This window comes from Anas platyrhynchos, chromosome 1 (assembly GCF_047663525.1).
Source record: "Anas platyrhynchos isolate ZD024472 breed Pekin duck chromosome 1, IASCAAS_PekinDuck_T2T, whole genome shotgun sequence".
In the NCBI taxonomy this organism is placed as follows: Eukaryota; Metazoa; Chordata; class Aves; order Anseriformes; family Anatidae; genus Anas; species Anas platyrhynchos.
In genome coordinates this window covers 71,682,210-71,707,445 of record NC_092587.1, presented here as the reverse complement: position 1 = coordinate 71,707,445, position 25,236 = coordinate 71,682,210, and the positions used below count along the sequence as shown (strand labels likewise).

Sequence of the window (25,236 nt, the reverse complement as noted above, 5' to 3'; positions counted from 1 at the left end):
AAAGTGTTGACACATTAAGTTGAACGTATCTTGAACATGTAAGCAGCTATACTTACTCCATAAGCTAATACTCTTTTTGCAGTGCTGCTTTCTTTTAACGGCTGTTGCCTACCTAAGGATGCTGTCTGGGAATTGGACAGATCCTTCCCTTAGGAAACAAAGCTGGAACACAACTTAAGTAACTGAAATGTTTCCTACTCAATCTATTCCCTTGTGATTACTACCAAAGTCTGAAAAGCCCTCTATAACTCTTTCTGGTGCAGTTCCAAGGGAAGAAGAAAGCACAAGTGGTATCAGGTGTTATATATGCAGTGTGATGAAAGGACTGCCAAGTGCTGCTATTTTTTCTGTATTTTTTTTTTTGTTTTAAAAGTGCAGAGATCTGTGCCTTAGACTCTGGAAAATTGTGCCATGTTTAAAAAGGCATTCCTCTGTGTTTCCCCAAACATCCGCATCCACTCCCTTTTGGGTTGGTATTAATCAACTGCAGCAAAGTGTGTCGCACAGTTTAGAAGCTACTGTATTTAGAAGAGAAGCCAGCACAGAATGCCACATGAAATCTATTTTAGAATATTGAACATGCAAACATATGTGTTTTGTAAAATAATTAAGAAAAAAGTAGTACAAAATTACATTATAATTTATCCTAACCGAGACCAATGTGTATTCTAAAAGCTGTTTATTTTAGAAATAGTTCGGTGGCTCCATTAGAGATGAGTGTATGGCTTGTGTCATCAGTTTATCCAAGTGTGTGCACAGGGCAGTGTAGGTCCTATGAAAAGAAAAAACAGGTTGTATTTTTGATTCCTGAAGAGCAAGGAACAAAAATCCTTCATTTTATAAAGAAGCATAATATGCCTTTTGGCTTCCAGAAAAATGATATTAAGAGTGTGGTCAGCTGTTTGGCATTGGAAGTAAGATTTTCTGAACATCTACTTTCTCTTTTTGAAACCACAGCTCGATGATGACTGTAAAGATTAGGATGCGGGGCTCCCCCTCCCCATTTTTTGCCTTTGGTTATTTTGTTCTGGCTTATGGAAAGCAGTGTGGACAGAAACTAGTGCTCCTGTGGCAAGGAGTCTTGCCCATGGGCATGTATTTAAAGGCAAAGATGGAACTCCTCAGTAGAGTGCTTGTTGCTTAATTGATATGCATGTGGTACAGAGACCAGAATATGTTACCTTTTTTTCATTTTGAGCTGGCAGCTCTGTCTCTTCTCTCTGACAGTCCAGGGTGTCCCCTTCCCCCTTCTACTCTACAGAAAGTAGTTCTTATTTTTAATTCCAGGGAAGTTAGAGTGATGTTGCAGGTTCCAAGTTCAACTGTGGTTTTAAATAGTACCGACAATTGGAAAAGTTTCTTTAATTGTGGAGATCTGAGTAGCTTCTTTCTATTTGCAGTAGCAGGGTATTGGCACAGATTTCCCCAGTCCTTTAAAGCTCAGCCTCACATGTTTATTTGTCTTGTCACCTCTTTCTTCTTGTATATTTTATGGAGACAGAGGAGTGGGAAGTAATTCTTTTGGTAATAATCTTCCATTTTCGTCTTGGTAACTCTTCAGAAAAAAGAATATTCCAACTTTGCATAGAAGTAAAAATAAATCTCTTCAGTGCCTTTCAGATGTAGCTATCAAGTTGAAAAGGAGTGTATTCTGAATCAGAGAAAAAGTACAGGTCATCTGAACTCAGTCTTCTAGATGTGAGAGTTGACTTGGTGGACCTTTGTGGCCTACAAGGAGGATGTATTCATTATGGGTAATGACTTTTAAAGAAGGAAGAGAATTTCCTGTTGTGCTCTCTTCAACACAGGAGAAGAACATTGTGATTATACTTGGTGTTGAGCTCTAAATATGGAAATATTTTTTCTTACTCTTTTTTTTGAGCAAGAAGTGCTTTAATGCTGGTGTTTGAGTAGAGTGAATTATCTTGTTTCAAGAGATCTTTAACAGTACGTGTACTCTATTTGTTATTAAATAGTTTTTTTAAAATGGTTTTGATAGAGTGCTTATGTTCTTGTGCAAGGCCAGAAAATAATTCTGCTTCACAAATGTGTTGTGGTTACAAGCAGTTCTGTATGAGGCACATTGTTTTTTGTTGTAGTGTGGCATTTGTTTGTTTTTTAAAAATGTGAAAAGGCTTGTGATACAGCTTTGAAAGGCTGTCTGATTAAATTTTCTTCTTTTATTTTCTTTAAAATTTGGGTGATTTGTCATGCTTGTTTGTTCAAGTAAAAATGCTATTTTGTTCTTAAGTATTTTGGACGTTGTGGCTTTATTGTGGGATGGTGAAATACGCTTTTTTTTTTTTTTTAGAGATCAGAAGAGAAGTTTGCTGATCAAACAGGATCGCAATAACTTTCTTCTTTCTGCTAAAACATTTATACTTTTCCCCTCATTTTCTGAGACCAAGGACACCGTTCTCTAAACTTGCTAATGGGATCAAGTCAACTTAATGTGGAGAATGACATTTTATGATAAAGCTGATTGCTTACACTTGCCTTTGATTGGAGCAAGTTTAGTGGCTATTTGGAATATACTGAGTGCAAATGTAGGTTATACCATATCATTTTAGCTGCTGCTCAAGTTCCGTTTGGTACAATGCAGCCCTTGTACTATTGCTAAGTCTTTGAACTGAACATCTCTTCTATTTATCTACTATGTAAGCACTTGATTTTTTTAGGATTTTAGCCAAACAATTTTTAAAAAGTCAAGAAAATTGGCATATTTAACACTATTCATTTGTTACTGTGTTACACTTGCATAACAACTTTAATTTTCACCATTTCCTTCACTCAATTACAATGGTCCTCAGTTTATCCTGGTTATCCCAGTGGTCTGCCGTTGGCCCCCAAAGAGAATTTAAGTCTACTACCAAAGCCTTTTAAGTGCATCTGAAATGCCATATACAGTCAGTGATCCAAAACCAAATGCCTTTTTTATTTCAAACTTCTGGATGGTCTTACTTTCTCTCTTCTTCTTCTCCTTTACCCCAAATGAAAAACAGGAGAGCTGAGGACTAAAGATACCAACTTTAATTTCTTGCATCCTTGCTTAACTACCACAAGAATTTCTGGACATGATAGCTAGAGTTAAGTGCTTTAGTCCACTACTAATTTTTCTGTTGACTTCTCTTGTTGATGATCCTGTAAAATTTGTTAGTGCTATATTCTTTATGATGTAGTAATGTAGGAAGTGGATAAGGTAAAAGAGAAAATCAAATGCAGGAGGAGGAATTTTTGAGGTTTTACATATTTTCTTGAGATTAAAAGGATACGAAGCACATACGGAAGTATATGCATCTTTATAAGCAGAAACTTGTTTCTGAAATACTGCAAGCTTCTCAGGCAGTAAAGGTGTAGTCCATAGCATGTGAAAGATGCAGATGAATAAATGCAAGAGTGTAGACCAAATAATGACTAAAATACAGATCTGTCACTTCACAGTAGTAATCATTAATGTGCACTTAGTAGCATTATAGATTTTTGTGGTAATTATTGATTATTTTTAACTACAAAACAAGTAGTCAAGATTCCCCTTGTAATATCAAGGTAATATCAATCACTAAGTAATATCAAATTATCAAAGTAATTATCCAAGTTATATCAATCACAAAATAAGGTATAAACTTACATTTGCAACTGTAAAATTGAAAAATCAGGGCTCATATTGTTCCTTAAATGCAATTTTACTATGCTTCATTGTCAGCTGATAGTTGTATGTTATGAAGGTAAATATTACTGTGTAATGCACAGCTAAAGTTATTGTGTTTTTCTCTTTCCTTTTATGGCTCCAGATAGAAGCCTGTGCTTCCTTTCTAATTCTTAAGAAATGCTATTAGTTATCATCCTGAAGGTTTAACTGTAGATAGCTGTTATGCCGTGAATAACAGTTCAGGAATGGTGGAAGTATTTCCCTTGACTGCCATGCTGATGGTTTGATGGAATTGTGGTGCTATGTCTGTCTGCTTCTCAGTGTTAGAATATATTTGTGCCAGTGACTGTGGGGAAGTCTACATGTATATGTTCAGATTTGTGTTAGGAAACTCTTGGATCAATGCTATGCTGCTCAGAATGCCAATTTTAAGTTGATGATTCCCTATGACTATATTATTTTTTCTTTAAACGTGCATACAAATATCAGTAAATAAGGACAACATAAAATATCCCCTCCTCCAAAAAAAAAAAAAAAAAGAGCCTAGTTTACAATAACTGAACTAGATGCTAGCTAAGTTCACAGTTAGCATTAGAAATATTATAGCTATCTTTGGACTTCTTGTTCTCCTGTTTGCCCAGTTATAATTGAATATTTGTCCTAAAAATTCTTCGTTAAAGCTATAAGGTTTCTATGTCATCTTCCTCTTAGCTATGTAGTATGTTACTGATACTCAATAGGCTATTTGGAAAGTGGAATGTTGGGAGCACATGGAGGGAGTATTGAAAATGCTTGGTTTTCATCATGCTTTGGCTATTCTTTAACAGTAGCTTCACGAGCTCAGAGGACGTTCTAAGATTTGTTCATTAATGATTTTGTATGTAATAGATATACACAGTGATTCGAAAATTCATAGTTGGGTATATGTGTGCTTTTGCAGTATACATTACACTCTCAGTACTGCTAGGAATATAATTTGAGTATTTTTTTTTAATGGTGCATGGCTGAGTTTAAATTAAATGACTGTCATCTACTCTTGGCTGTTGTGAATGATACTTGGGAAAGTGATCCGTGTAAATACTGGCATTAACACAAGGGTAGACCATACCTCCTCCCCTTACAGAGCAAGGGGTTGGATTTGGATATTGGCTTATGTTCCTATTAAAAAAAGGGGCTATTTTTGGTAAATTAAGAACAGTATTTTTCTGCCTTGCATCTGACAACACAGTTTCTATTTGCTTTGATGCTTTGCTAGATTTATTTTTATTTTATTTTAAAAGAGAATTTATTTGGACACTTTTCATGCTTGGTGGACTTAAAACAGTGTTGTAACAGCTTAATAGTTGTAACAGTTTTCAAGCTTGAACTTTGGATTTTTGCTGAGGTATGTAAAAATTGGACTAGTGATTTATTATTGGAATTGTGGCGTTCCTTTTCTATAACCGGCAAAATAATTTAACTAGCTTTCCTTCAAGTATTTGAGTAAAAGTATGCTGAATTGTTTGGAAATGGCCTTTTTTTTTTTTTTCCTCCTTAGATTCCTGATTGTTACAGACCGTTTGCTGAAATGTCCAGAGCTGGTAAAAGTCCTCTATGCCAAACTGAGCAATCAAGAAAGGTAACCCCAAAAACCAATGTGGCTTTTAGTATTTAGCATTCCATATAGAGTATCCTGTTCACATGACTGAAAAACTTTGTGGTTTCATAGTTGGCACAAAATCTCTAAATACATGTTTCTTTGTCAGTAATGGTTTTAAATTGGTTGGTTAACATTACAGCTTAGCCACAACTGGCAGTGATTTATGTAGGGTTGCAGAATCCAGGTCGGCGCCATTACTTGGTAAAGAAATACTTCAAAAAAAAAAAAAAAAAAAAAAGACAAGATTTCGTGCCTGTGCCTTGATTTCATAAGAGCACCACACCCTGCAGTGTTTTACAGCTGTATATGAAGTGTCCTCTGCTGTTCATGCCCTTGTGCCCTTCTTGCAATTACAAGAAATTGAAAGAAAGCTTTTACTAAACTTGGAATTATAACTAATACTGGTTAGCAGAACCTTTAAAAAAAAAATAAAAAAGTACAGATGCCCATGATTACTCAATCTTTTAATATTTCCATTACTGAAAATATTATTAAAATATTATCACATCTTGTAATCATACGTTTATGTATTCAAAATGGCTACTTCATTCCCCATTAGCCCAGGGAAACTGCAAGTTTTTCCCATAGTTTTTGCAGATGAAACACAAAGCAGTAAACAAAACTGTCCCTATCTTGTTTATTTCTGTGGTTTTGGTGTGATTAAAGCCACAGTGTGATCACAAATGATAGTTCAGAAATCAAAAGAAAAAGTGTATGATTGAGACCTCTAGACAAAATATTATTAATGTATAGGTAAAGGATGGGAATGAAAAGGAGGGACATACTGTCTTTCTCCCTTTATTCAGGTTGGCCAAATGAGAACTAATATGAGGTGTGTGCTTACCATGCCTGGAGGTAGGGGTTCCTTAACCGAATATTTAATGGAAAATTCTGTTTTAAGTGAATGAGCTAGATTTAATTCTTATGTGGGTGTTATGAACGGTATTTTGTTTGTTTTTGTAATCCCATTGAGGACAGCCAGGACTGGATTAGGTTGTTTATTTGCTTTTACAGCAGTAGACCTAATAAGTTCTAGAAAGGTCTCAGCTGGGTTCATTGCATGCACTGTGCTGCAGATGGTGATCAGCTACATTGACAGAAAGTATATTTGTGTAGACGTATGTATGTTCACATGTGGGATGGCTTTTTGCAGCATTTTCACTGAATTTATTGCCAGTCCCAAGAGTTCTGCAAATCAAACAAACTCCATTATGTTTTTCAAAAAGAAAACTGCAGTTTCAAAAAGAACTCATTTACAAAAAGAACTGCAGTTCAGTTTGTTGTGAATTTGATGCTTCTTAATTTAGGGACAAATGTATGGAAGTTTTACAGAAATAGTGCTTTAACATCTCAGCTAAAAGAAAAGCCTATAATGGTATCTTTCTATGTAATTTTGTAGCATATTTAAGAGTATGTAGCATGTTTAAGAATGTATTCTCTTGAGATATATGAGGAGACAAATCCAATTCAGATAAAAACATTCTGACTGTCATTAACTAAAGAAAAAAATGACTGTATAAACTAAAGTATGGGGAATTCATTGTTTCAAAACGAGGCAAGGAGCCTTCACCGCAAGAGTGCCACGTTAGTGTCCAATAAGGCTGACTGAGACATATTAAATGAAGAAAGGACAGATGCGGTATTGGGGTGTCTGGGAAAGGCAGCTTGAACTCATGAATAAGTGGTAATTCTCAGTTAGTGTTTTATATCATGCACATTAAATATGTTTAATTTAAATATATTTACTGGAAAGAACTGCGCTGAGAGACTTCGCTAATACATACGTTAGTAGTGACTCTTTAAGTTGGCAGTTGCCTTAGATAACCAAAATATATGCAGTTGCATAACTGCAGTATTTGCACTACTCACACTATTCAAATAATTTCCTGTAATTGAAATCTAGTACACTTGTGATATTGTAGCCATGGTGTGTGCCATGAAGTAGCTCTTCATTTTGTAGAAGTGGATCTGGAATCTGAATTTCCAATTAAACAACAAATTCCTGACTTCTGGGCTATTCTGATTTATTTCCAAACAAATACAAGCAATTCGGTGTTGTATGTCTGAGTTTGCACGTGTCCTAGAATAAATACTGTGAAAATGTGATTAGCTCTTTTAATAGTATTCTCATTCTGAAAAATGTATGATGATGTGATGGTGCCTGCTGTTTCTGCAAGTGATTATTGTGGAAACATGGCTATGGTATTAAGCCAATAGTATCATGTAATGATACTTGAATTCTTTGCCAGGTTTGAGATTCCCCTGCATGTGTGCAAGTATTTGACAGAAGTATTTAGAAAAAGCCTATACTGCTTTAATCCAAGTTAGCCTTGAGTGTGGTCAACATAAGTTAATACCTTGATAGTCTGAATTACATAGGAAAATCTTCAAAATGCACAAGTCTGTGTACAACCCTCTTTAGAAGGGTACTTGCTTTAATTAATAGCAAAAATACAGAACAAAATTTTCAGGTGTTTTTAGGATGCATGAGTATTGGCATCATTAGTTTTGATTTTGTGTTTTTTCCATGTGAAGTATCCTCAGTGGATGATGTAGCCACTGATCGAATTGCTAGCAATGAAATGGGTACTCAAGTAGTATAACTGGCACCACTTCATGCTACAGGGCTGCTTATGTCTATCTTAGGGTGTTTTTTTGATCTTGGTAACATTTACAAGTCCAAAATAGCTGAAGGTAAATTCTGGGTTTCAGCACATATAAACAGGCGTTCCCCCTCCTGTTTATATATGCTCCCTTCAAGTACTGGAAGGTCACAATGAGATTTCGCCGGAGCCTTCTCTTCAAGATAAACAAGCCCAGTTTCCTCAACCTTTCTGCATAGGAGAGGTCCTCCAGCTGTCTAATCATCTTATCATCCCATTCCAAGAGCTTTATATCCTTCTTGTGCTGGGGGCCCCAGGCTTGCATGCGGTATTCCAGGTGGGGTCTCACAAGAGCAGAGTAGAGGGGGATAATCCTCTCCCTGCTGGCCACCCCTTTTTTATGCAGCCCAGGACATAGCTGGCCTTCTGGGCTGCAGGCGCGCACTGCTGGGTTATGTCCAGCTTCTCATCAAGTAGGCCCCCCGAGTACTTTCCTGCAGGGCCGCTCTCAAATTCTTCTTCTCCCAGTCTATATAAATACCTGGGATTGCCCCAGCCCAAGTGGAACACCTTGCACTTGGCCTTGTTGAAACTCATCAGGTTCTCATGGGCCTACTTCTCCAGGCTGTCCAGGTCTCTCTGGATGGCATCCCTTCCCTCTGTTGTATTGACTGCACTGCTCAGCTTGGTGTCATCTGCAAACTTGCTGAGGGTGCACTCAATTCTGTCATCTATGTCATTGATAAAGATGTTGAAGAGCACCGGTCCCAAGACCGACCCCTAAGGGACACCACTTGTGACCAGCCTCCACCCAGACATAGAACCGTTGACCACAGCCCTTTGGCTGCGACCAGCCAACCAATTCTTTATCCACCTAACAGTCCATCCTTCAAATCTATATCTTTCCAAATTAGAGAGAAGAATGTGGTGAGGGACCATGTCAAAAGCTTTGCTCAACTCCAGGCAGATGATATATCCATTGCCCTTCCTTTGTCCACTGATGCTGTCACTCCATTATAGAAGTGACTGGTTATGCGTCAGATTTGTTAGGCAAGATCTGCCTTTGGCAAAGCCGTGCTGGCTGTCTTGGATCAACTCTTTATCTCGTGCATGCCTTAACATGTCTTCCAGGAGGATCTGCTACATGATCTTCCCAGGCACAGAGGTGAGGCTCACTGGTCTGTAGTCCCATGGGTCTTCCTTTCTCCCTTTCTTAAAAATAGGAGTAATGTTTCCCTTTTTCCAGTCACCGGGGACTTTACCTGACAGACGTGTTTTTTCAAATATGATGGAGAGCAGCTTGGTTACTACATCAGCCATCTCTCTCGGCACCCTGGGATGTATACCATCTGTCCCCATGGGGGTTGGACCTGATGATCTTTCGAGGTCCCTTCCAACGCCTTCAGTTCTGTGATTCTGTGTGACTTCACATCCAATTTCCTTAGGTGGTCCTGGACTTGTTCCACTGTCACAGTGAGACAGAATCTGCTCCTCTCACCCTCTCCTCGAGGTTTAGGGTCCTGACAGACGTAGGAAACTTGATGACCAGTGAAGACTGAGGCAAAGCACTTATTGAGTACCGCAGCTTTTTCCATGTCTGAGAAAGCCACTTCTCCCATCTTGTTTATCAGCAGGGGAACACTCTCCTTGGCCTGCCTCTTCCTGCCTATGTATCCGTAGAACCCCTTCTTGTTATTCTTCACATTCCTTGCCAAGTTCAGCTCCATCTGTGCCTTGGCTTCCCTAATCCCCTCTCTACACAGTTGGAGTACATATCCAGAAAAGCTGGAGTATTTTGAGACAGGGCCTAACTTGTCTTACAGAACCATTGTTATTAGTGAAGTGCTTCAGCTTAGAGGAGTCCCAGTCTCAGAGAAGGAATGTCCAAAGTGTCTGGCATTTAAGACAGTATAAACTGTTTGCACTTGCTGCAAAAATTGTTCAGGGATAATAAAATTGATGGAATTTTACAATACTGTTTTTAGATAATATTAGCAGAGCTTCACTTTGATTTGTGATAATGGACTTCCACATTTAAGTTGTACATTAAGGCTGTGGTTTATTTGCAGAACTTGAGAGGCAGTTGTGTGTTTATTGATGGTTGCAAATATTTTATAATAATTGTTCTAAGTTTTTGCCAGTTTGGTCAGATTAAGGACAAAGTGGATTAAATTTGGATATGGGGGGGGGGGGGGGGGAGAAAAAAAAGCAGGAGATTGATAAGGATCTTCCAAAATGGTGCCTAAAGAAAAGGAAGATGATACTGGCATTATCATTTCCAAATAGAAATATAATAATATCATACAATTTTATTTTCAGATAAATTGTTACCAAAATTCATGGTGAGACATGCTATTACTGATAATAACAGTTGTCATATCTGTTGTGGCAGTTAGTTTGTTCATGTTTGCGTTTAGTTATCACCTGAGTGGATGAACAGTTGTGAGATTGTATACAAGAAAAGATTGAATTGCATTATTAGGGATAACTAACTTGGAAAGAACCCAGGGAGTCTTGGAAGAAAACTGGGAGGGATAATAGAAGAAAGGAATGTAAGGGAACTTGCACCAGAACAAAAAACATTGTTCTCAGGAAATTGTTGGCTGAATGGAAAGCCTTGCTTGAAATTCAGAGGAAAGATGGGCACATCCTGAATGACTGTGCCTGGAAGACAACTTAGGAAAACAGTCTTGACATATAAACACCTGAAGAGAACAGGAAAACCACCACCTGCATGTAATTTCTTCTAAATGGCACTCCTGTTTCTCCAGGATTATGGTTGCCTAACAGGGCACCTAATTATATTGTAAGAGGAAAGGTAATGCTAAAAATTTTCTTATTGGCAATAATTTTGTGTCACTAATACATTTTATGCAAGTATGGGGTGACCCTTCAACTTCATTACAGAAGGCTTGCTTGTCTGTTTTAAACATTGTATTACTTGGATTATTGGTGCAATGATAGCTGTCTGGGATGCTGTCATGCGGGAGATAATTACAGGAATTATTCAGATAAAATATTATAAAGTCTGTGAGAAGCCTATTTTCTTAGCTGAGCATGCACTTGAAAGGCTCTAAACATGGTAAAAACTGGCGTATAAAATTGCTTTGGGGATGAATGATATAACTGTGCAGTTGACTTTATTTTAATATAGCATGCCAAATCTGAAAACCTTTGTTCAGTTAGGGATGTTGGATGACTGCTAGTTTGTACACGGGCAAGTATATGGTACCCAGTTTTAACCCAGAGGAAAAACATAATGACTGTACTGTGTTGGTGCTCGTTAAGTGAGGCCTGAGAGGTTACTGGTGTTTGACAGCCTTCTATCTTGAGTTGACCGTTTCCCAGACATGTTGAGTACATTTCTGTGCCACTGTGTTGAGAAAGATTTTTGTGCTTATTCAGATGATTGTTTAATGCATCTATATTAATGACATTTGGGATTGAGTTCAGTAAGAACTGAGTAGCTGTTACTTGATTAATAGGAGTGAGCTCTTTGAGGTTAATAAAGCAATGACCATGAATTTTCCACAGAAAGATATTTTTCTCCCCTTTGTGACAAGCAGCTTGGTAAATTTAAAAAAGAAAAAAAAAAAAAAAGGAAAAAAAGCATTTGAATTACTCCACATGTTTAAATGTCTAAATGTCAGTCATTCCATCTGAATTGCAAATATTTTAGTCAAAGAAAACCCTGAGCCTGCTCTTGAATTCATTCAATAAATAGACCTCTTTCAGATTGAGAGAATTACAGTGTAAATCCACTAACCCATGCTCCCTTCTGTGCTCAAGTTTAGTAGCAAAGCTGCAGTACACCTCTGCCATGTTAAAGTTCTCTTTCTAGAAGATACTCTGAATTTGCCCTAACAAAATGAAGGGATATAAGAAATAAAACGACATTAAAGCTATTCAAATAAATGACCTGAGTATGTTTTATAAAGCAGCTATGTTATGTATCCATTTACATTTAACACACTGAATTACTCTCACTGGGTATATGAATAATTAACTTAGATTTACTATAGTCCATCTAGAGGCAGTTGTTAAAACAGCTGCATGGAGCTGAGTGTACATATTTTTTCCCCGTTCCTGTTCTGAATTGGTTTTGGGTTGGGGTGGAGAACTAGTAAAGGATTGCGTGCAAGGCAAGGGCTGTGAAAAGCTGGTATTTTCAAATAGAAGCTGTCAAAGAGGATGTGTTTGTTTCACTGAACTTAACAGTTTATGAAAGCTGTTTTGGTGGAAATTTTAGACACTCAGAATATGTACTCACAGTAATGTTATGTTAGAACAAAAGAAGTTAGAAATTTAATTAGACTTGAGAAAAATATTGACTTGACCATCTGGCTAGACTGTATTTATTAGATTATGATTTAAATCAATGGTATGTAGAAATACACCTTTGAATAGGAAGTGATTGTCAGTGTTCATTTATTTTTTAAAGCCAGCTGTGTGAGTAGTGTGCTGATTATTTAGATCATTTCAAAGAACTGTTTGCTTATTCCACTGATAATTCTATAAAGCTTAGTGAATTTGATTAACAAGTTGTCTTCTGATTCTAGAGTTACTTTGTTAGAGCTGATAATGTCAAAAGTGAGTGAGAAGAACTCAGTTACCAGTGAAGAAACGAATGTGTTCATGAGAATTGCTGACTTCCTTGCAAGCTGTTTCCGAGATAAATGTGAAACTGTACTCAAGTTAACATCTGCAGGAGATGCAGAAGATGAGGTATGACTAATTAAAGCAAACAAGGAAACAAACACAGAATTGGAATCTGAAGCAGGTGAATCTTCATTGCCACTAGTACCTAAAATTACGGTTACTTCTTAACCACATTCACATTTTCTTTATATTAGAAAAGCAATGGTAGGGTTCACAAGAGAATATGTAAGACAGCAACCTAATTTTGCTTTTGAGGATGCTCAAGGATCTGTTATTTTGAGATAGAGACAAATCTACCACAATGTTAAAGGTCTCCAAATTTTACAAATGTTCCAGTTGTCACATGCTTGGATATTTTAGTATCATTATTTATTTACTGGGGATCACTTCTATAGTTCTAGTCTGTCAATTATATTTGTATTATATAAAATAATATATAATGATATATATATATACAAATATATATATATATCATTATATATATAAAATTATTTATATAAATATATATATTATTTATATATAAATATATAAAAATATAAATATATGAATAACTATCTGCATATATAAATAAATAATATGTATATTTATACATAGATATTCAATATATTTATATTATAAGTAATATAAATATATTACATATTCATATATATGTGTGTTTATTTACATATGTTATATATGTAAATATATATGTAAATATGTATTATGTATTATATGTAAATAAGTATTTATATATTTTATATTATTTTTATATATAATACTCTCTATATATAGTCTGTCACATTTTATTCAAAGATGTATCAGAACTTAAAACATTTATTTCATAGGTGGAAAGCAGCATCTTTTTTTTTCTTCCTTAAAATTGGGGTAAAAATTAGATAAATTCTGTTTAGCAGTACTAAAATGAGTAAATATTAGGGCTTTTTTGTTTGTTTGTTTTTGTTAAATAACTGGTGGTCATTTAATATTTAATTCATCAGTAATTTCCCAAATATTATTTTTGACAATGCATTTGGCTGCTTTTTCAGCAGGTGATTTCCAAGAACATCAAGTTCTGATCATGGAAAGCTGTTTGTGTGATTGGCTCAATACAGGGAAGCTGTCTGAAATGTGTGGTGATTCTTCATGGAAGTGAGGGCTTTAGTTATGGACTCTTCCCTGTTTCCCAATGATCTGGAGCATTTTGGTGGGCCTTGCATGCTTCTAACAAGGTGATACTCCTGGGGTCAGGTTGGGTCCACAGCATCAAGTTGCAGAGCTTGCAGGGTTCTTAGTGGCAGACAGCTGTCTCCTGAGCACGCAGACACTTGCCCCAACTCCAGTCCAGTTGGAAGAAATCTAGTATTGCTTCAGACTTAAGGAACTGGTTAGGATATCTATATCTGCTGAGGATAGCCACATTGAATTCCCTGTGCAAGCTAAATAAGAAGACTTTTATAGGTCACAAATGGCTTGTGGGCTGCATTTTGGGAGTGTCTGATGCAGAGCTGCATTCTGGATGGCCTTGTTTTATTTCTTTTTGAAGTATCCAAGAGTTGCTAGCTACTTGCCACACCATATAGTACAGTAAGGAGGTTTAGGTTATCTAAGGGTAGAAAGATCTTTTCAAATAATCTGGTGTCCTGTTATTCCCTGTACTTTCAACAAGCTGCTTGAAGACCTAGCAGTGTATTTGGGAGCACAGAAAACAACTGACATTGTAACTTGCAGTGACCTTATTTATGTTATGCTAAGTCATTGTATTCTGAGCAGGCGGTGCCAGTAATATTGGTCTCAGTTCTTGATGCCTTTCACATAGTTTTAAATCTTTTCAGCTCAACTGAGAACAAGTTGTTTTTTTTTTTAAGACAACTAGCCAGAAAACTCAAAGCCTGAGAAACCAAATACATTTCATTCAAGCATATGCTTAGTTGAACACCAATCCTTGCCAATTAATTATGCTTTGTTTCAGAAGTATAATTAATGTATTTTCTTAGTAATTCAAAAAATACATTTAAAAAAGAAGTTACAACTGGCTTTTGTCTTGACAGATGAACACTGGCATGCTGACATTGCTACCATGCATGTAGTTGGAAGCATATTATCATTAAAGGAAATTAATCTGGAATAGTTTAATTTGCAGAAACTCTTATCAACAGCTGTCATAACTGTAATTTATGATAAAAGTGAAACATATTTATCTTTCTATGCTTTTACATAATCATGTTAGTGCTGTGCTTCCTAATTTTTTCCTAGTTTAAGTAGGTGCAAGATTCTTACATGTATGTTGAGAAGTGTTATGAAGAGATACCAAAAAACACCTTAGCTGGGTGTGAAAGAAAAAGAACACAGGAATCTTTCCTTATGTGTCTAAGGAGGACAACTTCCACTTGTCCCACTCTCCCTGAAACTTAGCTGACTGCATAGTCTAAGTAAGAGGAAATATACTGAGACAATCTTTCTTTATTCTTTTTTTTTTTTTTTTTTTTTCCTTTTTAATCCTACGTGGTTGCTTTCCAAGAATTCTGTGGTTTCAGTTCTTGGAAAAAAACTTTTGTTTGTGCCTAGTAGAAGGAGGTCTCTGTCCAACTTGAAGGTGCTAGGACAGCAGTATTGACAATATTACTGTATAACTTTCCCTGCTTGACACTGACTTTTTATCCTTCTCTCATGTAAACATGACATATAAGTTGAGCACCACTATTTGGTGGGTAATGTGGGTCGTTTAATGACCACAAAGTAAGTCATAAAGAGTTGAATAAAGGGAGATAAATGTCAAGAATAACTTTTAAGAAGTGTGTGTTATTTGTATATTGTTTATGTTTATTTATTTATGACACATGCTTGCTGTGGGAAAAGAAAAAAACAAATTTATTAAAACTTTCATACTAAAAGTGATGAAAAATTGCACCGATTTCTCTTTGACTAGGTAAATATTGTAGATTTTGCCTAAGAGTTAACTTTAAAAGAAAAAAATTGTGCATGTAGGGTTTGTCATTAAAAATGCTTTAGGCAACATCTGTGATGTTAAACTAAACTCTGCCTGGATTTCACTTTGTCCCTAAAGCCAAGTGCTTTAGTCAGGCAATGTCTGTACTAGTAAGCTGTCTTGTCCTCCAAAACTAGGAGAACACATTTGAAAACTGTCTTATGGGAGTAGCCCTTGACCTGGCCCAACTCCCCAAATGTCATCTCGGTGTCCAATCCAGTTTAATTTGTTATATGTAGACTCTGCTTTTTTTTTTTTTTTTTTTCTCCCCTAAGGAGCCTCAGGTCTTGTAGCTTCCATCTTAAACCAATGAAAAGCTAATCATATGCTTCTGCAGTGCTTAAACCAATGTTTAAAATAGCTTTTCCATTATAAGCCTGACTTCAACATCAGTTTGGTTTCACTAACTTTCAACTACACTTGTAAAATAAAACCCTTCCCTGGATTTTGAGTTATTTCATCTCTTTTTAAGAAACCCTTTTCTGGGTCTCTCTCAAAATATGTTTATTTAAAAACTTGTCAATCGTTTCCTTACTCTTCAGATTATATCCAAATGAAGATGTCTGTCAGACTTCAAAATACTTTGTGTTTTGTTTTTTTTTTTTTTCAATAGTATCTTGTTGCTAAGCTTGATAAGAAAGCATCCTACTTTGTTGACTTTCTTTTCTGCAGGAATAGAGGAAAAAGAAACCTGAGGGAAAAATAACCACAGAGATTTGTGGGGTGGGGAAAAAAGGAAAAGCCACACCTTAGTCATAATGTCAGCTGCTACAGAGCTTGTTTTATGTAAATGAGCAGTGGGGCACACATAGGCAGTAAGGGCTGTTGATTTATAGTTGCCTATTGATATTAGTTTGCATTATAGCTCTGAAGCGCAACTCTGCCCAGAGGGGTTGTGGAGTTTCCCTCTTCGGAGATGCTGAAAAGCCATCTGGACATGGTCCTGGGCAACCTGTGTTAGGTGGCCTTGCTTGAGTTAGGGGGGGTTGGACCAGATGACCTTTAGAGGTTCCTTCCAACCTAAACCAACTTGTGGTTCTGTGATAACTTTTTGTTGCTCAAAGGCAGGTATTAAGCATATGAGCTGAACGAGTCTTTTGGTTGAGCTGCTGTCTTGTTACAATGCAAAATGAGATGAAAAATGCAAATATTGGCTTACTTTTTCTGAAATACAGTTGGGGTATTCAGTGTTTATGCTAGTACAGTGACCAATTTATTCAAAGACTGTTTTGCTGCTGTTAAAAGCAATTTATTGAATAACTTAGGGCAAGATGGATTGTACATGTGTGTGAGGAAGAAAGTAGAAATACAGTTTTAGCATCTGGACTATACAGCCATTTGGTGTCGTTCAAAGACTGTTGGAAGGGACAAAGAATGAATACAATCTTCGTCCTTAATCACTAAACAATGGTGCCAATTATATAAATTATACTATATTGTTTATTTGGATTCAAAGTATTATACTACTGATATGTAAATGTATTTTTATCCTGGATATGAAGAAAAAAAGACACCCAGGAACCCAGGAATAGTTAATGAAACCTATGTCTGAACCTTTTTAGCGCTACTTCTAGTTTACGTACCATACCTTCCATAGAATTATCTTGCAGTCATGATGTGGTGTTTGAGTAATATGCGGTGTTCAAAATTTATGCTGTTCACTCTTAAGGTAGTTTCTGTAAGTGCTGGATTGTCATTCTAAGCACGCATCAACTCAAGCTGTGAGAAAAAATAGTTCTCTGCTTGAATAAATAATACGCAAATAAAATTGTCTCTCCTCATACCTAACCAAAATGCTGCATCTATGATCCCAGTCCTATTTACCCAAGAATAATGTAAATTCTCACAGCCAAAGTTCATTTGACCACAGAACTTCACAGAATTCCTGCGGATAACAAATTAGTGTCTTGCAGGCAGTGTTTGTGTCTTTAAAGTGGGATGGTCCTACTGAATAAACTTAAAGAAAACATTTATACAGAAATAATTTTCTCAGCTAGTAATTTTCTGCTTTTGGAAGATACCGTGTTTTTGTTTAAAAAATAAAAATAAAATAAAATAAAAAATCCCATATTGCTCCATTTTTTTTTCCCCGTGATTTTTCAGAGCATGCTTAGCACTTAATAGAAAAAGGAATTACTGCAATGTAATACGTTATTGTAGAAAGACACCCTTATTTTAGACAAATCTATTCTTGACAGTTGAGAAGACCTGCAAAGAAACTGAGGTGCTTAGAATTCCTGTCCTCTAGTAGACTGTCGTATTTTTATGTTCTTATGTGATACCTCATAAAACATTTTCAGAAATGTAGTTTTCATCTATAGGAAGCCCTGGTTACAGTTCGACTTCTTGATGTTCTTTGTGAAATGACATCAAACAATGGCCAACTAGAGCATCTACAGGCTTTGCCTGGTTTACTTGAAACAGCAATAGGTAAGTGAAAGCTGCAGAGTTAATTAGCTGTTGCCTGGCTTCAAATCGTGTTGCTCAGTAAATGAAAACATGTTTTTCACAACTGGTGGTAATTATGAATCTGACCTTTTAATAAAATAAATAAATAGCAGATTGAATTAATCTACATTTTCAAATATTTGATTTGTTCTTGGAATTTTTTTGCTGCTCTACTTGCTCTGTTGACGGCTATTACCCAACAGAGCCTTTATTCAACTCTCAGCAATACATTATTTATACAAAGAGTTGTGCAAAAGGACAACTGCTTCTTATGTTCTTCCACTGACTGAATGCATGTGGAAGAAGTTTCTCAAGAAGAAGAAAAAGGACTTTTCCATGGCTGTTCCGTTCTGTTTCCCAAATTCCTAAAATTAACTACAGTTTGAAAGTTCTTAGCCAAATTTTGTGACTTTGAAAGTTTAGTTTAAAAAAAGCTTTCTTTTGCCAAGAAACAACAAACTTAAGGTTTGTACACAAATAAAAGGAAGCCAGGATGGACCACAAAGACCCTATATACTCACATTTTGTGAGGAAAGGGGATGTGCATATGTATATGTCAGTATATTTATGTATACTGACTTGTGCCTTTCTAAATTGTAGCATTTTCTGAGGTTGATATATGGTACCATTTTCTGAATAACTAGTAAAAATTTGATGGATATTAAGAGAAATGTTAAATATTTTGCCTTAAAAATGGCTGAAACAGATATTAATTATGAATATTTTGGGATAGTCTGAGTGTCCTTGCTGTATATTAAAAAAAAAAAAAAAAGGCCAGAAAAACAACAGCAACACATCTCTATTTGATGACAGGTGTATAGCTTTGCCACTTACATTAAGATGACTGAAGTAAGGTATATTTTATGTGTGTGTGTTTTGAGGAAATGCAATATTGTGTATTGTATGCTTGTATGTGTCTTTCTATGCAAAATAATTTCAAGGAGTTGTGGATCAGTAAGTTTAGCAACCAGTTTAGGCCAGTCTTGCTGTTCTTCCACTTTTTCCTGCACTGTAGATGTGTTTCTCATTGCATTTTATCTGGACTATAATAAAACTTGATGAGTTTTATTGGATTTGTTGTGTTCATTCTTAAATCTTTTCTTCTGCTCCTCCCCCTTAAGGGAAGGTCAGAAGGTTTGGGAATACCACAGAATTCCTTATTCGTGTGTGGGAAAATAGCAAGATCATAAGGAAAAAAAGCATGCAAAGTGAGCGTGATGAGAAGTATGCAAAATAATGCTGATTTTTCTAAATTTAAAAAAAGCAAGTAAATTTCCATGAAAGAAGATTGAGTTATCAGCTACTTTCCAATGACATTATTTAGGGGCTACTACTCTTTGATTGCTTCATTCTTTCCAAGGGTCAGGAGATTTTGGTTTTCCTAGTTCAAAAATTAGAACAAATATAAGTGACAACTCTCATATGGGAGGCCACTAGGCCCTATTACAGCTTTATATTTAAAAATACCAAAGACTTAGTTAACTCCAGATCAGCACAGAGATTCATTCACAAATGGCTGACCTAGAAGAAAAAAAAAATCCTCTGAGGACTTAGAAAGTTTCTTCTAATTTAAGTCCAGGAAATCTAGTGTACATTCTGCTATGGATATTGTCACATTTGGAGAAGAAAGAACATAGGGTTTAATTACTAAATTGATCAGTGATATAACCTGTTTTTGCTACATTTTTATTGTTCCAATGAAGTTGCCTGAAGCATCAATTTGTCGTTCAGTTGCCTGAGGGACAGTGGCACATTGGGCCACCTGTCAGTATTGCAGGTTGCTTTAAAGGAAAAGTACTTCTTAATTTTTAAATATTGGTACACCCTTTAGTGAATTCACTTCTCAGATGTATGAATTCTCAGATGTTCATATTTCAATTTTTCTTCGTGGTCTGGTCTTTGTAGAATGTTGTTTTCACAGATTATAAAATGTACTATATGAGTTTCCCTTCTTCCTCTGACCATCTCAGGAAAAAAAATAAAATCCTAGTTGCTCTACATACATATAAATCACTATTTCCCAGTTGACACAATTATGACGGTCAGTGTTTTATCATGATGCATCAAGATGCTAAATGCAAATCCTTTCTTATCCTACAGAACTGGAACAGGCTGGAGAAGAAAGAAAAATGTAATTCTATAAGTTTTGTTGATGTGTGTTTGAACTAAAACAAGTTTTTCTAGAAAATGTCTTTTTTAAACTAAGAAGCAGATTGCATTTATGATGCCACAATTATCAACAGCCCACAAGTTGTGACTGTGCAAATAAAGATGGTTGACATAAAGATGTGTAACATATGTAAGTGTGTGAAAAGGATTACAGAATACCTTCTGACCTTGGGGACGGCCTTGTATGGTATATACTGACAGAAATTAAGAAATAGAAATTAAGGAAACTTGTGAAGTCCTTTTGATATATTCCTAAATATATGAAATTATGTTGACTTCCTTGAAAGAAACAATTAAGAAATGGTAGTAAAGTTCTTTGCAAAGTAATACTAGTTTTCATTTGGTAATGAAATAAGATGTTCTTGTTTTCTGTAGATACCCTGAGATTAACTCATCTTGCTGGGAAACAGGCTGTAAATATTTTCACTGCTACACATGCAATGACAGGGCAAGAGGAAATTTCACATCCAGCTGTGGGTTTTAAATCTCATCTCATTCGTTTGATTGGAAATTTGTGTTACAAAAGTAAGGAAAACCAAGACAAGGTAAGTTTATGCTTTTTTTCTCACAAAACCCTCACATGTGAACAGATGCCTACATTAACCCATGACTTTAATTACTGATTAAAATATATTGTTGTTCTATAAATAGAGGTTAAAACTGGGTTTATAAAAGAGGTGATTTTTTTTGGAGTGTACTTGAAGTACTGTCATAGGTATGTTAACTTTTTAATAGCGGTATAATGTGTGCCTGTCTACACTTTGCATCAGTCCTGTAGACTGCAAGTCAGTGCCTGATTTCTTAATTGTTTTCATATTTGCATGTTGTTTAAAATGTCTGAGACTAAACTTCAACATCACTTTGAAGGAAAATAGGTGGCAATTATTGCACAAACTTAATTTTAATCTTTAAATTAGTCCCTGTTGATTTTTTATTTCCCTTTAATTTTTCATGCCCTTTAAAAAATGTAGGTCTGCTTCCTTCAAATCACTTTGATCCCTTTATCTTTGGAATTTCTTTATGGAAAATCGATTTTGCTTTCCGGTGAGGAAAAAAAGGGGAACAGCAGAATGTTTTTAACTATGAAACTTTCCTCCAAGATTTTGTAAACTAACTTAAGTGCTCAGATGAACCATAAGACAACATTTATAATTACTGCATTTCCTGCTGAAATTAAGAAAATCAAACAGGTTGCAGTGTACAGGGAAATATGTAGACAGTTGTTTTATTATTTTATTAATTTGAATCAAAATTTTCACCTGCTCTCAAAGAAGCAGTTTTTAGGGTAAAAGATGAAAAGCATACAAGAGTGTATCAAAGAATGAGTAGAGAAGATAATGGAGTACCTTTACTTCCCTCTTATGGTGCTTAAATGAGGCCCATGTCAGCAAGTACTAAAAATACAATAACTAATACTAGTTACTGTGCAGGAAATTGCATACGATGAGATACTGAGTCTAATTCTGTGTTACCAAGGAGTTATCAAGATAGTGAGTACTGAAAAATCAATCTGCTAGAAGCTTGTTTCATAAATATATTCTTTGTGATTTCTTCATTTTACAAATATGATACTTTCTTTTGTACTGATGTGATCAAATCTGTTTTCAACTGCTGCAGTGTCTACCAAGGTAGATATTTATAATCAGCAGTAGGGCGTTTTCATAGTGTATGACAGACAGCTCCAGTTTAGTCTTTTTATTTTTTCCTAGAGGATGGAAGGATGGAAAATCTGATAAATGCTAGCCTGTTCCATGTTCCACATGTGGTAATAATACAGGCATATGGATGAGAAATATGGTAATGATGATCCCTTTTCCCATTCGTGTTTCCATATAGAATGAAGAATTTGAATACTTCTGAAAAATTATTAATCCTGTTATATGCTCTTCTTTAGCTCTCTGTCTGACCCCTTATGATGTAATAGGTATTTAAGTAAATTAAATGTGGTTTTATGGAATACCTTATGATATTGGGGGTGGGAGGTGGAGCTTGGTTTCATTTTGAAAGTGTTGATTCTACTGCTTATGTTCATTTTTGCTGGCATTTTCAAAGGCCCCTGGAGCGATTAGGCATGCAGACAGTGATTTCAGTGGAAGCTGGATATTAACTTGTCTTAAATTGCTTGCAAATATTATTGCTTTATGCTGTCATGAAAATTACTTAGATTCTTCTGTGTGATATTGTGGAATGCTATCATGGAATGTTATTTGAGTGTTGTTGAAACTTTAGAAATGCCAACAGTATGATAACACATGTATACCTTCAGTATATCTCATGCATTTTAAATTTCTTATAATAAATGCACTTGTCATTTTTAAGGCAGTGTCCATACATAAACACATGCTTGTGAAGATGAGGCAAATAGCCCCCATCTCATTGCAGAACTAAGAAAACTGCAGTTTTGAGACATGAATGAATATTTCAAAGTGATGCATTTGTCATACCTAGAACTGAACGGAAATAAGTTGGTTACCGAGTTCCTAAGTCTCTCTTCAGACTCCCTCTTCAGAATAATATCTCACACTGTAGGTCTTATTTTTATATACAGTACTGCATCTACAGAGCAAAAATAAGATAAAATGCAAGGTAGGTTGTGTTTTATATAACAAACCAAGTATCTTATCAATGTGGCTGAGACCTCGGGCTATAACATTGGCTGTTGCTTTTGCATGACTTACTGTGGCACAAGATGGGAAGTGACTTCCCCTTCAGTCAGTTTTGCTGTTTGCCTGGCATGAGACGATGACATGTGGCTTATGAAAACCTGTTAATATCCTAACTCTCTTTAATGAGCTGAGGCTTTCACGCTTGTTTTCTCTAATATTTCTCTGTAACTTTCAGTCCCCGTAGACCTCTTTTCCTAGTAACAATAATAAAGCATTAATACATGCAGTAATCACACACCTAATAATAAAAGCACTAATATAATAGGAGCTATATGCATTTTAAACAGTGTAACCTTAGTGATCCATGCATGACATCGGCCTGCCTAACTTGTTCTGAAAAAATAAGTAGCTCCCGATGACTCTGGGCTCAAATGGTGGGTTGGACTAAGCCGTCTGAGTGGACAGAGTTGCATTACTGTTTCTGGGGCATCTTTAAGAGCCAAGTGATAACCTGCATGTTGTCCAGGAAGTGGGTCTTGAGCCAGCCTACAACTCATGCAGTCTGTGTCCTGAAGCATGACAGTGCAGTTGTACTGCATGGAGAAGTAGTTACAGTTCTGTTGCTTTAAAACAGAGAGTGCCAGTAGTGGGGGGTTAATTACTCTGCAAATGCTTCTTCTCTGTCTCCATCTGTTGTCTCCACCTGCTGTAAGAACAGTAGTTGCAGGGTCTTAGTGTTCTGTTCTGGCAGTGGTGAAAAATCTTGTAATACTTTGGAACAGCAAAATTCCTTACCGGTGCTTTATTACTTGTTCATTTTGTTTTTAAAAGTTCTTTGTTTTTATAATGCATTCTTTATCTTCTACTCTGTTAGAATTAGGAATGCATTCCGTACAACTTTCTTCCTCATAGTTTTACTTACGCTATTGTGACAAGTTCTGAAGATATAAGGGAGTGGACAGAAATTCAAGCTATAAACTGAGATGCAGTTATTAAAATTGGTCTTGCCAAGCTTACTGCCCACTTCCATGTTTTGTTAGGCTGGATGGATTGATATTTGTAATAAAAGTGTTTGATAACATGTTCAGTTTGGACTGATAGAAGTTGGGTACATGCTGGCAGCAGTACATTCTGGCATCTCTAACATGCCTTACAGAAAAAAGGATTGTCATTGCATGGTTTTTACTGAGTGCTGTCATAATTAAGAATAAGCAACCAGTAGTACTTGAGGTAACTCTTCATAAGGTAGGATTATTTCCTTTGTTTCTTTTACTGAACAGTCCTGAATTGCAGATGTATTTCCAGGAAGAGGAGAGAAGAACAAATAAAATGGTTGTATGCAAGATACCAATTGTTGAGCTAATTGGATGTTGAACTTGCAAAAATCCTCCACTGGGTGTGCAGTTCTGTGCTTTCTGTTCTTCGCTGTAGGAGGAAAAGCTGTCCAGTTATTGTCATACATGTGGGTGTGGTGGTTTTTACTTGGGTGGGCAGCCGAGCTCCACCACAACCGCTCTCTCACTCTCCCTCCTCAAAGAGGAACGGGGAGAAAATACGATGAAAAGGGCTCAAGGGTTGAGATAAGGACAGGAAGATCATGCAGTAATTATTGTAACGGGCAAAACAGACTCAGCATAGGGAGATAGTAAGATTTATTGCTCATTACTAACAAGCTAGAGAAGTGAAAAACAAAGGAAAGAAACTAAAAGCACCTTCCTCCCCATCCACCCTCTGGGGGTTATGGTTAGTCTATAGTGCTTCTTCTCTGCCGCTCCTTCTTGGTCTCTCTCGTCCCCTGTGCTGTGAGGTCCCTCCCACAGGATGCAGTCCTTGCTGAACTGATCAGGTGCAGGCTGCCTACAGGCAGCAGCTCTTCAAGAACTGCTCCAGATATGTGTCCGTACCATGGGGTCCATCCCTCAGGAGCAAACTGCTCCAACCTGGATCCCCCACAGGGGGGATCCTGGCTCCTGCCAGGTCACCTGCTCCTGAATGGTCTCCTCTCAGGCCTGGAATCTGCTCCTGCGGGGGCTCTCCATGGGCTGCAGCCTCCTCCAGGCAACATCCACCTGCTCCACTGGAGGCTCCTCCACAGGCTACAGCATGGAACCCTGCTCCACCGTGGTACTCCATGGGCCGCAGGGGGACAGCCTGCTCCACCATGGTCCACACCACAGGCCACAGGGGACTTCTGCTCTGGCGCCTGGAGCACCTCTCCCCCTTCTTATTCACCAACCTTGGTGCCTGCAAGGCTGTTTCTCACTCCTCTCACTCTCCCAGCTGCTGTGTAGAGCAGCATTTTTTTCCCCTTTCTTAAATATGCTCTCACAGAGTCGCAAAACAACATCATTTATTGGCTCAGCTCTGGTCAGCAGGATTACTGGGGCAGTCCTGTAGCTTGTGATTTGTGCTTCTTTCACAAAGATGCATTTAATCAAATATACAGGAAGGAAGGAGGTGAACTCCCAGGCTGACCAAGGAGTGGGGTTTTGGCTGGT

At 36.7% G+C, this 25,236-nt stretch overlaps 1 protein-coding gene across 8 annotated transcripts in view; it reads left to right on the top strand.

The window, feature by feature from the left end:
• Positions 1-25,236, top strand: part of ATXN10 (ataxin 10) — a 106,981-nt gene that overhangs the window by 38,561 nt on the left and 43,184 nt on the right. For 6 of the 8 annotated variants that reach the window (XM_072041181.1, XM_072041203.1, XM_027452262.3 and 3 more), the window contains 4 exons: positions 5,187-5,267; positions 12,451-12,616; positions 17,837-17,945; positions 20,508-20,677. In XM_072041181.1, the coding sequence (XP_071897282.1) occupies positions 5,187-5,267; positions 12,451-12,616; positions 17,837-17,945; positions 20,508-20,677 (526 nt within the window). Of the gene's footprint in view, positions 1-5,186; positions 5,268-12,450; positions 12,617-17,836; positions 17,946-20,507; positions 20,678-21,841; positions 21,930-25,236 lie in introns of all 8 variants that reach the window. The other 2 variants (XR_003495814.3, XM_072041173.1) reach the window with 2 other exon arrangements.